Source organism: Orycteropus afer, unplaced genomic scaffold (assembly GCF_000298275.1).
Source record: "Orycteropus afer afer isolate SDZICR_OR568_19922 unplaced genomic scaffold, OryAfe1.0 scaffold00422, whole genome shotgun sequence".
Classification (NCBI taxonomy): domain Eukaryota; kingdom Metazoa; phylum Chordata; class Mammalia; order Tubulidentata; family Orycteropodidae; genus Orycteropus; species Orycteropus afer.
Window position 1 is genome coordinate 2,622,561 of NW_006922009.1, and position 12,969 is coordinate 2,635,529.

Genomic DNA, 12,969 nt, shown 5'->3' on the forward strand with positions numbered 1-12,969 from the left:
TTGCTGATAATTACATATCTGGCAAAGGACTTATCTCTAAGATTGATGGAAAACTCCAACGCCTCAACACCAAAGGAATTAACAATCCAATTGAAAAATGGGCAGAAGACATGAATAGGCACTTCACCAAGGAGGATATTCAGGTGGTCAGCTAATACATGAAAAGATGCTCACAATCATTAGACATCAGAGAGATGTAAATTAAAGCAACAATGAGATATACTGTCTCATCCCAGCACTGAAAGCAAAGTTCAATGGGACAGAAAATAAAAAATGCTGGTGGGGATGTGGAGAGATTGGGACTATCATACACTGCTTGTGTGACTGTGAAGTTACACAACCACTGTGGAAAGCAATATGGTGATTCCTTAGAAAGTTGGAATTGGAGATACCATTTGACCCAGCAATCCCATTACTAGGTATATATCTTAGAGAGGTGAGAGCCAGGATAGGAACAGATACATTTACACTCATGTTCATCACAGCACTATGTACATCAGCAGAAGAGTGGATGACCAAACAATAGTACATATACATACTGAAATGCTGTGCAGCACTAAAGAATAATGTAGAGTCTGCAAAACACTGCATAATATAGATGGACTTGGAAGACATTATGCTGAGTGAAATAAGTCAGTCACAGAAGGACAAATATAATATTAGTGTGTTGTTGTAGAGGGTCAAGGAAAAGTTTATATATGGAAGGAAACTCTCTTTGTTGGTTGCCAGGGAAGGGAGGGGAGGGGAGGGAGCACTGCAGAAGAAAAAATGCATTGACCCATGTCACTTTAGTTTTGTGTATTTCAATGTACATAAATTATATTTCAATAAAATGTATTTTAAAAGTTCTATAACAAAACCTTGAAAAAGACTACAATTTCTGGGCAAGGAGAAAGAGAAGAAGACAAAGAGGAAGGGCGGGAAGGAGGAAAGATATGAGAAAAAAAGAGTAAGAGAGAAAGAGCAGGATTGATTTTTAAAGTATGTACACCACAATTTTTAATTCCTTCTTTTCATTTTTCTGTATTTTGTAATTGTATTTCTTTTTGTGTATACTGATATAATTTTTTCACTGTTGTGAGAAAAGGACCTGAGAAATACCCTTACTGGCTTCCCCAAATTCTGGCAGTACAGCAGGCTCTGAACTCTCCTCTTACATGGTATCTCCTGTGCATGCCCATTGCCTCACTCTTGAATACTGTAACTTAGCTTAGCCCCTTTGGATCTTTGCTTTATAAACCATCTGCATAGCGAGGGCTCTTGATTTGATCTTTCATGTCTTGAAACTACCCCATGAGCCTCTTTCAGCAATATTTTTTGCAGGCTAAAATTCTTCCATGCCTCCTTTCTCAGCCCAATTCCAGAACCTGGGGGAGAGTCAGGTCTTAGCCTTCTTCTTGTCAGGATGGGAAATTCCAATGTTCTTCATGATTCTCTTTTTCCAAGTGATTGTCTTAGCCCTGAGGGCCCTAGATAGTACAAAGTGTTTGTGCTCTACTAATCAAAAGATTGGCCGTTTGAATCCATTCTGTGGTGCCACAGAATAAAGCCTGGCAAGCTACTTCTGTAAGGGTTACAACGAAAAAAAGTCTGTGAAGTGGTTATACTCTGTAACACATGAGGTTGCCATGGTTGGGACCCAGCTCAGTGGCAATGGGTATGTTTTCTGGTTTTTGTCTTAAACCAAAGGGGCTGTAGCAGATTTATGAACAGCTGTGTTTGGCCAATGTTGGTGCAATGCCTCAGGGACTCAAGGGGAGGTTCCTTTCATCTCTTTATCCAAACAGGCTCCTCTACACTGCAGGATCCAGTTTCAGACATCACCTGGATCCTGACCTTCTGGGATGATGTCTCTGTTGCACCATTTAGTTGTGGATTTCAGGTTTGCCCCATGGTGTGATTGCCTGGATCTCCTTGCCCCCATGCTCTTCAGCCATGTACACCTCTGCCTGGTCCCTGTGCCCAGCCTTCTCCTCGGCTGTGGATTTCAGATGAAAAGCTCCATCTGAAGAGATCATAAAAAACTTTTATGCAGTAGGCATTCTAAGTGAGTAGCATTTCTGCTTTTTATTTATTTTACTAATTATACATTATTCAGTGAAACTTTAATATTACTATATTATAAAATTCAGTCAAATGGAAAAAAGAAAAGATAACTCATAATCACACTACCCCAAAATAACCAATCTTAACATTTTAGTGCACTTCAGTCTTATTCCCTTGTGTACAATTATGCAGAGTTGTAATATTGAATATACAATTTTCATCATGCTTTTTTTTCTCTTATCATTATAAGCATTTTTAATGTTGTTGCTACATGATCTCTATGGTTATCATTGTTAATAGCTACACAATATTTCACATAATTGAAGTGCCTTTATTTACTTAACCACTCTATTATCTTTAAACTAAGCTTGACTTTCTTACAATAAGCATGTATATCTTTTTGGTTGTAGTGTTCTTTTCTTTAACACCCTGAGTTTTTTAAATGTTTATATTTTATTTTGTTTAACATATGACAAAATTGCCTTTTTAAATTGTACAATTCATATTGCACAAGGGAAGACAGATGTGATGTGCCCTTTGTCTAAAGTAAGGATTGTCTCAGACACTGGAAATTAGGAGAGAGGCTCACAGAAGGAATAGACATGGTTGTGACCCTGTTTGGCTTTTTAGCCTTGAGAACTGTGAGACAATGAATGTCTGGTCTTAAAGCCAATCACTAGTATTTCTTCTATGGTAGCACTGTTGTTGTTGTTGTTGTTATGTGCCGTCGAGTCAGCCCCGACTCATAGCGACCCCTCCTTGGGTTTCCGAGGCAGTATCACTACGGAAGTAGGATTGCCCAACCTTCCTTCCGAGGAGTGGCTGGTGGGTTTGAACCGCCAGCCTTCTGGTTAGCAGTCAAGTGCTTTAGCCACTATGCTACCAGAGCTCTAGGAGCCACTAATTGTCTGTCAGTTTGTCATACTGTAGTGGCTTGCATGTTGCTTGAGGTCGCAGGCTATGCCACTGGTATTTCAAATACCAGCAGGGTCAACCATGGTGGATGGGCTTCAATAGAGCTTCCAAACTAAGATAGACTGGGAAGAAGGACAGAGCCATCCACTTCTGAAAAAATTCAGCCACTGAAAACCCTATGAGTAGCAGTGAAACATTGCCTAACATAGTGCCAGAAGAAGAGTTCCTCAGGTTGGAAGGCACTCAAAATATGACAGGGGAAGAGCTGCCTCCTCAAAACAGAGTCTATCTTAATGATGTGGATGGAGTAAAGCTTTCAGTACCATCATTTACTGATGGGACATAACTCAAAATGAGAAGAAACAGCTGCAAACGTCCATTAATAATTGGAACATGAAGTGAATCTAGGAAAATTGGAAGTTGTCAAAAATAAAGTGGAGCACATACAGAGCAGTATCCTAGGCATCACTGAGTTGAAATGGACTGATATTAGCCATCTTCAATCAGTTCTACTGTAGATCTATGATCTACTGTGCTTGGAATTACAAATTGAAGAGGAATGGTTTTGCATTTATTGTCAAAAAGAACATTTCAAGATCTATCCTGCAGTACAATGCTGTGAGTTATAAGATAATATCCATACTCCTGCAAGGAAGAAAAGTTAATACTACTATTATTCAAATTTACTCAACAACTACTAAAGCCAAAAATGACAAAATTGAAGAATTTTACCCACTTCTGCAGCCTGAAATTGACCAAACATGCAATCAAGATGTATTGATTACTACTGGTGATTGGAATGTGAAACTTGGAAACAAAGAAGCATTGGCAGTTGGAAAATATGGCCTTGGCAATAGAAATGACATTGGAGATTGTATGATAGATTTTATAAGACCAATGACATATTCAAATACCCTTTTTCAACAAAATAATCAGCAGCTCTACATATGGACCTCACCAGCTGGAATACACAGTGATTAGAAAAATTACTTCTGTGGAAAGAGACAGTGGAGAAACTCAATATCATCAGTCAAAATAAGGCTAGGAGCTGACTGTGGAACAGACCATCAGTTGCTCATATGCAAGTCCAAGTTGAAGCTGAATAAAATTAAAACAAGTCTATAGGAGCCTAAATGTGATCTTGATTCTATCCCACCTGAATTTAGAGATCATCTGAGGAACAGATCTGATGCACTCTACACCAGTGACCAAACACCAGACAAGCTGTGGGATGACATCAAGAACATCATACATGAAGGGAGTAAAAAGTCAATAAAAAGACAGGAAAGGAAGAAAAGACCATAATGGATGTCAGAAGAGACTCTGACACTTACTGTTGAAAGGAGAGTAGCTAAAGAAAATGGAAGAAATGATGAAATAAAAGAGCTAAACAGACGATTTCAAAGGGCAGCTTGAGAAGACAAAGCTAGGCATTATAATGAAATATACAAAGACCTGGAGTTAGAAAACCAAAAAGAAAGAACTTACATGCCATTTCTCAAGCTGAAAGAACTGAAGAGAAAATTCAAGCCTCAAGTTGCAATGTTGGAAATTTTATGGGCAAAATATTGAATGATGCATCAAAAGAAGCATCAAAAGAAAATGGAAGGAATACACTATGTTACTGTACCAAAAAGAATTGGCCAATGTTCAGCTATTTCAGGAGGTAGCATGTGATCAGGAACCAATGGTGTTAAAGGAACTCCAAGCTGCACTAAAGGAATTGGTGAAAAACAAGTCTCCAGGAATTGACGGAATATCCACTGAAATGTTTCAACAAACGGTTGCAGTGCTGGAGGCACTTACTGGTTTATGCAAAGAAATTTGGAAGACAGCTACCTGGCCAGCAACTGGAAAAAATCAATATTTGTGCCCATTCCAAAGAAAAGTGATCCAACAGAATGTGAAAATTATCAAACAATATCATTAATATCACACACAAGTCAAATCTGCTGAAGATAATCAAAGAATGGTTGCAGCAGTATATTGACAGGGAACTTCCAGAACTTCAGGCAGGATTCAGAAGAGGACGTGGAATGAGGAATATCAGTGCTGATGTCAGATAGATCTTGGCTGAAAGCAAAGAATACCAGAAAGATGTTTACCAATGTTTCATTAAATATTCAAAGGCATTTGACTCTGTGGATCATAACACATTATGTGTAATATTGCAAAGAATGGGAATTCCAGAACAATTAATTGTGCTCAAGAGGAAGCTATACATAGACCAAGGGACTGTCACTCAAACAGAACAAGGAGATACTACATGGTTTAAGATCAGGAAAGGTGTCCATCAGGATTTTATTCTTTCACCATTCTTATGCAATCTGTATGCTGAGCAAATAATCTGAGAAACTGGACTATATGAAGAAGAATGTGGCATTAGGATTAACAGCCTGCGATATGCAGGTGACACAACACTGTTTGCTGTAAGTGGAAAAGATTTGAAGCACTTTCTGATGAATATCAAAGACTACTCTCTGATGAAGATCAAAGACCACTGTCTTCAGTTTGGATTACACCTCAACATAAAGAAAAAAAAATCCTTAAAATGGGACCAATAAACAACATCATGATATATGGAGAAAAGATTAAAATTGCCAGGGATTGCATTTTACTTGGATCCATAACTTACACCCACGGAAGCAGCAGTCAAGAAATCACACGTTGTATTGCACTGGAAAATGTGCTGCAAAAGACCTCTTTAAAGTGTTAAGGAGCAAAGATGTCACTTTGAAGACCAAGGTGAACCTAACCCAAGCCATGGTATTTTCAACAGTCTCATCTGCATTGAAAGCTGAACAATGAATAAGGAAAACAAAGAATTGGTTCCTTTGAATTGTGGTGTATTGGCAAAGAGTATTGAAAATGCCATGGACTGCCGTGAACATCATACATGAAGGGGAAAAAAAACTCTGTCCTAGAAGAAGTGCAGCCAGAATGCTCCTTAGAAGCAAGAATTGCCAGAATTTGTCTCACCTCCTTTGGTCATGTTGTTCAAAGGGACCAGTCCCTGGAGAAGGATATCATGCTTGGTAAATTAGAGGGTCAGAGGAAAAGGGGATGATCCTCAACAAGATGGATTGACACAGTGGCTGCAAAATAAACTCAAACATAGCAAGGATTATGAGGATGGCTCAAGACCCAGCAGTGTTTTATTCTGTTATATACAGGGTCACTATGAGTCAGAGCCAACTTGATTGCACCTAACAACAATTCATATTAATTACACTCACAGTACTGTACAACCATCATTACTATCAATTTCTAAAAGTTTTATGTCACCCCAAACAGCAACTGAGTACTCATTGAGCAATGATTCCCTATTCTTCTCTCCTCAAAGCCTCTAGTAACTATCAATAAACTTTTGTCTCCATTAATTTGCTTGTTTTAGACATTTCATGCAGGTGAGATCATAAAACATGTGTCCTTTTGTATCTGAATTATTTCACTCAGAATGTTCTCAAGGTTCAGTCATGTCATAGCATGTATCAGAGCTCCATTTTTCTTTATGGCTGAATATGTAGTGTTCTTTTCACACCTTGAGTTATTTCACATAGAGTTAAAACTGCTTGGTCAAAGAATATGTGTGTGTGTGTATATATATATATATATATATATATATATATATATAGTCTCTTGATAAGTATTTTCAAAGAGATTTTTTTAAATAAGCATCAATTTACCCAAGGCATTTGACTGCTAACTAGAAGGCTAGGGGTTCAAACCCACCAACCACTCCTCAGAAGGAAGGTTGGGCAATCTACTTCCATAGTGATACTGCCTCAGAAACCCAAGGAGGAGTTGCTATGAGTCAGATCTGACTTGACAGCTGTTTGTGCATGCATGCATATCAGTATAAAGAAGGGCCATTGTATTACTGTCCTCTCATGAATAGAACTTTGACATGTGGGTATATATGGAAGATGAAGGCATTCCAACACCAAAGCCTGAGCTACACCTTCAGAAAAGTACCCTGGTCCTCAGTAGTATACCTGTTTTGTGTTGCTATTTCTTGCAGACTGAACAGTTGATAACTCTGTGGGTCCTCTTTGTTTTCACCATTGTTGGCAATGCCATTGTGCTGTTCTCCACATGGAGGAGGAAGAGGAAGTCAAGAATGATCTTCTTTGTAACTCAGCTGGCCATCACAGGTAAATAAGTAACTGTGCAGATGGGAGAGGAGGAAGCTATGTGCCAAATCTCTATAGTTCTTCATTTTCAATTATTTTTCCAATAGCTGTAATATCAACAGTCCAATGCATTAGGAAGTTCTGAAATAATTTTTATAGGGATATAAAACTCATGTTTGAACATCTCCTCCAGCAAATTGAACACATTTAAATGCCCATTCCATTATAAGATTTCATTATAAAAGTACCTCACTATACAACAAACTTGGTAATACTGTTATCAATGCACCAGGTACAAAGGGTCCTATAGGGCTTCACTCTACCTATACCCAGTGTTTCACATAGCAATCTCTGTGGTTCACTAAGGTGATGGATATACTATCCACATACCTCCAGAAGGGTAATTATGAACATAAGGAAGACATTCCAGAAAATGGACCTAAATTATCTCAATAGAGTAACATCTTAGGCTGGGTTCTCTAGAGAAGCCAAAGCAGTGAAACTTAGAGAATTTTATCTCAAGTAAATGGCTCACACATTTGAAGAAGCTGGCAAGGCCCAAGTCCCTGGGTTAGACATCAAGCTGGAGGCTTCTCCTGACTCATATAATTTCAGGAGCTGATGAGACAAGATCAGCAGGAGATACAGTGGGCTGCTGGCTTTGGAGGCTGATGAATCCAAGATTAGCAGGTAAGATGTCAGGCTGTCGACTCACTGGCTGCAAAGGCAACAATCTTAAGATCAGCAGGAAATATGGCAGGCCACTGGTTCAAGTCCAAGAACGAACCAGAAATGATGATGAGCCAGATGCAAGATCCAGAAAGAACAAAAAGCCAGAGAGCTTTACCAGAGCTTTTCCATATTGGAAGCAGGCTACACCCAGAAGGAAACTGCCTTTCCACTGATTGGCTGCTCACAGCAGATATCATCAAAGAGATGATTACATTCTATCAGATCTCATCATGGGAATAACTACATCATAACAGGTAAACCACTTAGAATCATGGTGCAGATAAGTTGACACACAACCTTAACTATCAAAAATAATAAATGTGAAGTCTAAAGTATTTCTGAAGATTTAGTCTGTGAGTATTGCTTTTGATATGCAAATTATATGGAATAGCACTTTTGGGAACACTATAAGGAAATAAAATAATATTCACGACTCTTAAATGCAGGCTTTGGGAATGGATGTTACAATCAAAGTGTATGGTCACACATAGAGAAGATTGCTGAGTCAGCCACCAACTCATTGTGACTCCACACGCAATGGAAAAAATGCTACTTTGTCCTGCATCATCCCCATGATTAGTAGCAGATCAGACCATTGTGATCCAAAGGATTTTCATTGGCTGATTTATTGGAAGTAGATCTCCAGGCCTTTCTTCCTAGTCTGTCTTAATCTGGAAGATCCAATGAAACCTATTCAGCATTAAAACAACACGCAAGTCTCCACTGACAGTCAAATAGTGACTGTGCATGAGATTCATTGGCTGGAAATCATGATATATTGTCAAGGAAGTGATGAGCTGTGAAAGAAAGACTCCTACAAGGATAGATAGAGTCCAAACTGGATGAGCTCACATTTTAAAGAAAACACAACCTAGGAGAGTCCTGTTCCAATGTCAGAGGAATGAGTGGGCAGATGGGATTCACTGAAGTTCCCACCTAAGCCGGACTTCAGAGTCTTGAGTTCTGGGAGCAAGATGGCTGCCCAATTAGTTTAATTTGGATCAGGCTATAGAAAAGAAGTGAAAAAGAAAAAAAAAATTAAGTGCTCACAGGAACAATGGAAGAGGAGTGTGAGGAAGTGCTGTTGATACATTTCAACCTGTACTATCATCTCAATTACAGTAAAGGCAGTAGAAAGGTTTTTGGAATTTAGTCTTAATCCATGTTGTTGTTGTTAAGTGTCATCAAGTCATTTCCAACTCATAGCAACCCCATGCACAACAGAACGAAACACTGCCTGATCCCACACCAGCCCCACAATCCCTGCTATACTTGAGCCCATCATTGCAGCCACCATATCAATCCATCTTGTTGAAGGCCTCCCCCTCTTTGGTTGACCCTCCACCCTACCAAACATGACATTCTTCTCCAGGGAATGGTCCCTTCTTACAACATGACCAAAATAGGTGAGACGAAGTCTGGCCATTCTTGCTTCCAAGGAGCATTCTGGCTGCACTTCCCCCAGGACAGATCTGTTAGTTCTTTTAGCAGTCCATGGTACTTTCAGCATTCTTCACCAGCACCACAACTCAAAAGCATCAACTCTTCTTCGGTCTTCCTTATTCATTGTCCAGCTCTCACATGCATACCAGGCAATTGGAAATATCATGGCTTGTGTCAGGCGCACCTTAGTCCTCAAGGAGATATCCTTGCTCCTCAGCACTTGAAACAGTTCCTTCACAGTTGACTTTCCCAATGCTACATGTCGTCTAATGTCCTGACTGCTGCTTCCGTTGGCATCGATTGTAGAACCAAGCAACGTGAATTCCTTGACAACCTCAATCTTCTCTCCATTTATTGTGATGCTGCTCCTTGGTCCAGTTGTGAGGATTTTTGTTTTCTTTATGTTGAGATGTAATCCATACTGCAGACTGTATTCTTCAACCTTCATCAGTAGGTGCCTTAAGTCATCCTCACTTTCAGCAAGCAAAGTTGTATCATCTGCATATCTCAGGTTGTTAATGATTCTTCCTCCAATCCTGATACCATGTTTTTCTTCATACAGTCCAGCTTCTCAGATTATTTGCTCAGCATATAGATTGTATAAGTGTGGAGAAAGGATACAACCCTGATGCACTCCCTTCTTGATTTTAAACCATGCAGTGTCCCCTTGTTCTGTTCGAATGACAGCCTCCTGGTCAAGGTACAGATTCCTCATGAGTACAATCAAGTGCTCGGGAATTCCCATTCTTCTCAATGTTATCCATAATTTGTCATGATCCACACAATGAAATGCCTTTGCATAGTCAATAAAACACAAGGAAACATCTTTCTGGTATTCTTTGCCTTGAGCCAAGATCCATCTGACAACAGCTATGATATCCCTTATTCCACATCCTCTTCTGAATCCGGCTTGAACCTCTGGAAGTTCTCTGTCAATATACTGCTGCAAACGTTTCTGAATTATCCTCAGTAAGATCTTACTTGTGTGCGATATTAATGATATTGTTCTATAATTTCCACATTCTGTGGGATTATCTTTCTTTGGAATGGGCACAAATATGGATCTCTTTCAGTCAGTTGGCTAGGTAGCTGTCTTCCAAATCTCTTGGCATAACTGAGTGAGTGCCTCCAATGGGGCATCTGTTTGTTGAAATATCTCAATCGGTATGCCATCAATTCCCAGAGCCTTGTTCTTTGCCAGTTCTTTCATTGCAACTTTGACTTCTTCCTTTATTACCGTTGGTTATAGATCATATGCCACTTCCTGAAATGGATGAAGATCGATCAGTTCTTTTTGGTACAGTGACTGTGTATTCCTGCCATCTTCTCTTGATGTTTCCTGCATCATTCAATATTTTGCCCATAGAATCTCTCAATATTGCAACTCGAGGCTTCAATTTGTTCTTCAGTTCTTTCAGTTTGAGAAATGCCGAGCGTGTTCATTCTTTTTGGTTTTCAGACTCCAGGTCTTTGCACATTTCATTATAGTAATTGGCTTTGTCTACTCGAGCTGCTCTTTGAAATCTTCTGTTCATTCTGTTTTGGTTCATGCGATAATGTCTTGATGTCTCAGCTACCCAAGTTGCTTTTGGTGTGAAGAGTTTGGGATGGGTGTACGAAGGAAACAAGATCTTGGTGTGCAGCCTGGAAGCAGAACGTTGCTTCTCAAAGCTGGATAACGCACTTGATGACTTCATATGTATCAACCTCACAGGCAGTCCTTCCAATCTCATAATCAGTGACAACATGGACAAGAGGGTGAGGATTCATGACCTCCACACTGACAAAATTCCTCTGTCACTCTCTACTCACCAACTTGAAGTATCCTCAGTCCAGATGGATGATTGGAAGATCCTCAGTGGTGGTGAGGAAGGCCTTGTCACTGTGTGGGACTATTGCATGAACCAAAATCTGTGGGAGGGACATTCCCGGCACGCCATTTGTCACATAGCCTTCAACAGTCACAGCCTCATCACAGCCAACATGCCCTAAAAGAGGGTGGTGCACAACGCTGACCTGGACAGCTTCACCACACACAGGAGACACCAGGGGCTGATCCACACCCACAAGTTCACAGTGGACCAGCTGGATTTCCAGAGCTCCCTGCCTATCTGCTCTTCATCCTATGGTACCATGGCCAGCTACAACTATGACCTCATGCTCACTTTCCCCTATGAGAGTGTGAGGGAATGACCTCAGGTGGCAGCAGGGAGGAGAATCAACTTCATGAAGTCTAAAACTGGGCACTGGGCTTAAATGTTGGGGGGGAAGGAAGCAGCCCTGGGGTGCACTGGGATGACACCTTTGCTTTTAGTAAAGGCTTGCATGCTTTTGAGTGTCTTGTTATATAAGTTTGTTAAACTGCCACCAACACTGCTGCTGCTGATCACTGCTTGAGCCCATGGACCCCTCTCTTGTGGAGATTCTTCCTGCAAGTAGGATCCTGCAAGTAGGATGGGGCCAGGCAGAGGGCTTCTCCACCTGGATAACATAACCTTACAAATTTGTATAGTCTAATAGGGCACCTAACAACAACAATAACAACAGTAGAGTAGTTAACTATATATTCTACTGTTGTTGTTGTTGTTAGGTGCCCTATTAGACTATACAAATTTGTAGTGGCAACAATATCAGCTCATAATTTAAAGTTTTGTCACAAATAATCAGCCAGTGAATAACTGGGATGTTTCACTATGTATTGCTAAAAAAATGTTGTTCATTTTATTCTAATCTGTACTCTGTACTATTAACCTGGACTAAATTTCTCATGAATGTTCTAGACAGTCTGCTTTCCTATTTGCTGATTCTTTCTTGGAAAATTCAAGCAATCAAGCCAGGAAAATTCTAATTGGAGAGTTCTCAGAGAAGAAAGTTTTGTCAGGGTCCAAGAAATTGAAAAAACTCACTGCCATGGAATCAGATCCGACTCATAGCCATCCCTCCTTGGGTTTCCAAGGCAGTATCACTACAGAAGTAGATTGCCCAACTGAGCTGACTTCTTATATAAGATATTCACCCAAAAGCCCAAACCCATTGCTGTCAAGTCAATTAACCCATAGTAACTATGGCAGAACAGATCTACTCCTCAAAGCTATCATCTTTATGGAAGCAAACTGCCACATCTTTCTCCCATGGAGTAGCTGGTGGGTTCAAATCATTGACATTTTAGTTAGCCACCAAGCATTTAACCACTCCACCACCATGGCTCCTAAGATACTCACATTTCCTTCATAGATATTTTATTATGATCCCAGATCCTTTGTTAAGGGAATGGTAAAACATGACTGAGTCTTTAATATGTATATAAAGGTTACTCAGGTATCAACTGAGGAAGTTTGTTCTTGGAGATTTATATAAATTTGACTAAGTCTCCAAATCCATACTGAGAAATCCCCAAGATTTCTTCAAAATTTCTGGGCCTTCTATTCTTACTCATCACTATTGGTTCTAGCTTCCCCTCGCACTTGTTCTCAACTATATCTCACCTTCCCCAACTTGACTTTCTTTCATTCCATGCCATTCCTGACATGCCTTTTTACCTTTACCTTTATCTTCTCTAAAACTGTTTTGGTTAACTGTTGTTGTTGTTGTTTGCCGTCAAGTTGGCCCCGACTCATAGCGACCCCTCCTTGGGTTTCCGAGGCAGTATCACTACAGAAGTAGGATTGCCCAACCTTCCTTCTGAGGAGTGGCTAGTGGG

General features: G+C 40.0%; 1 protein-coding gene across 1 annotated transcript in view; it reads left to right on the top strand.

Annotated features, from left to right (window-relative positions):
- Positions 1-12,969, top strand: part of LOC103208303 (neuropeptide S receptor) — a 298,088-nt gene that overhangs the window by 57,117 nt on the left and 228,002 nt on the right. The window contains exon 2 of the mRNA XM_007953990.2: positions 6,983-7,115. Coding sequence (XP_007952181.2) covers positions 6,983-7,115 — 133 coding nt within the window. The remainder of the gene's footprint in view (positions 1-6,982; positions 7,116-12,969) is intronic.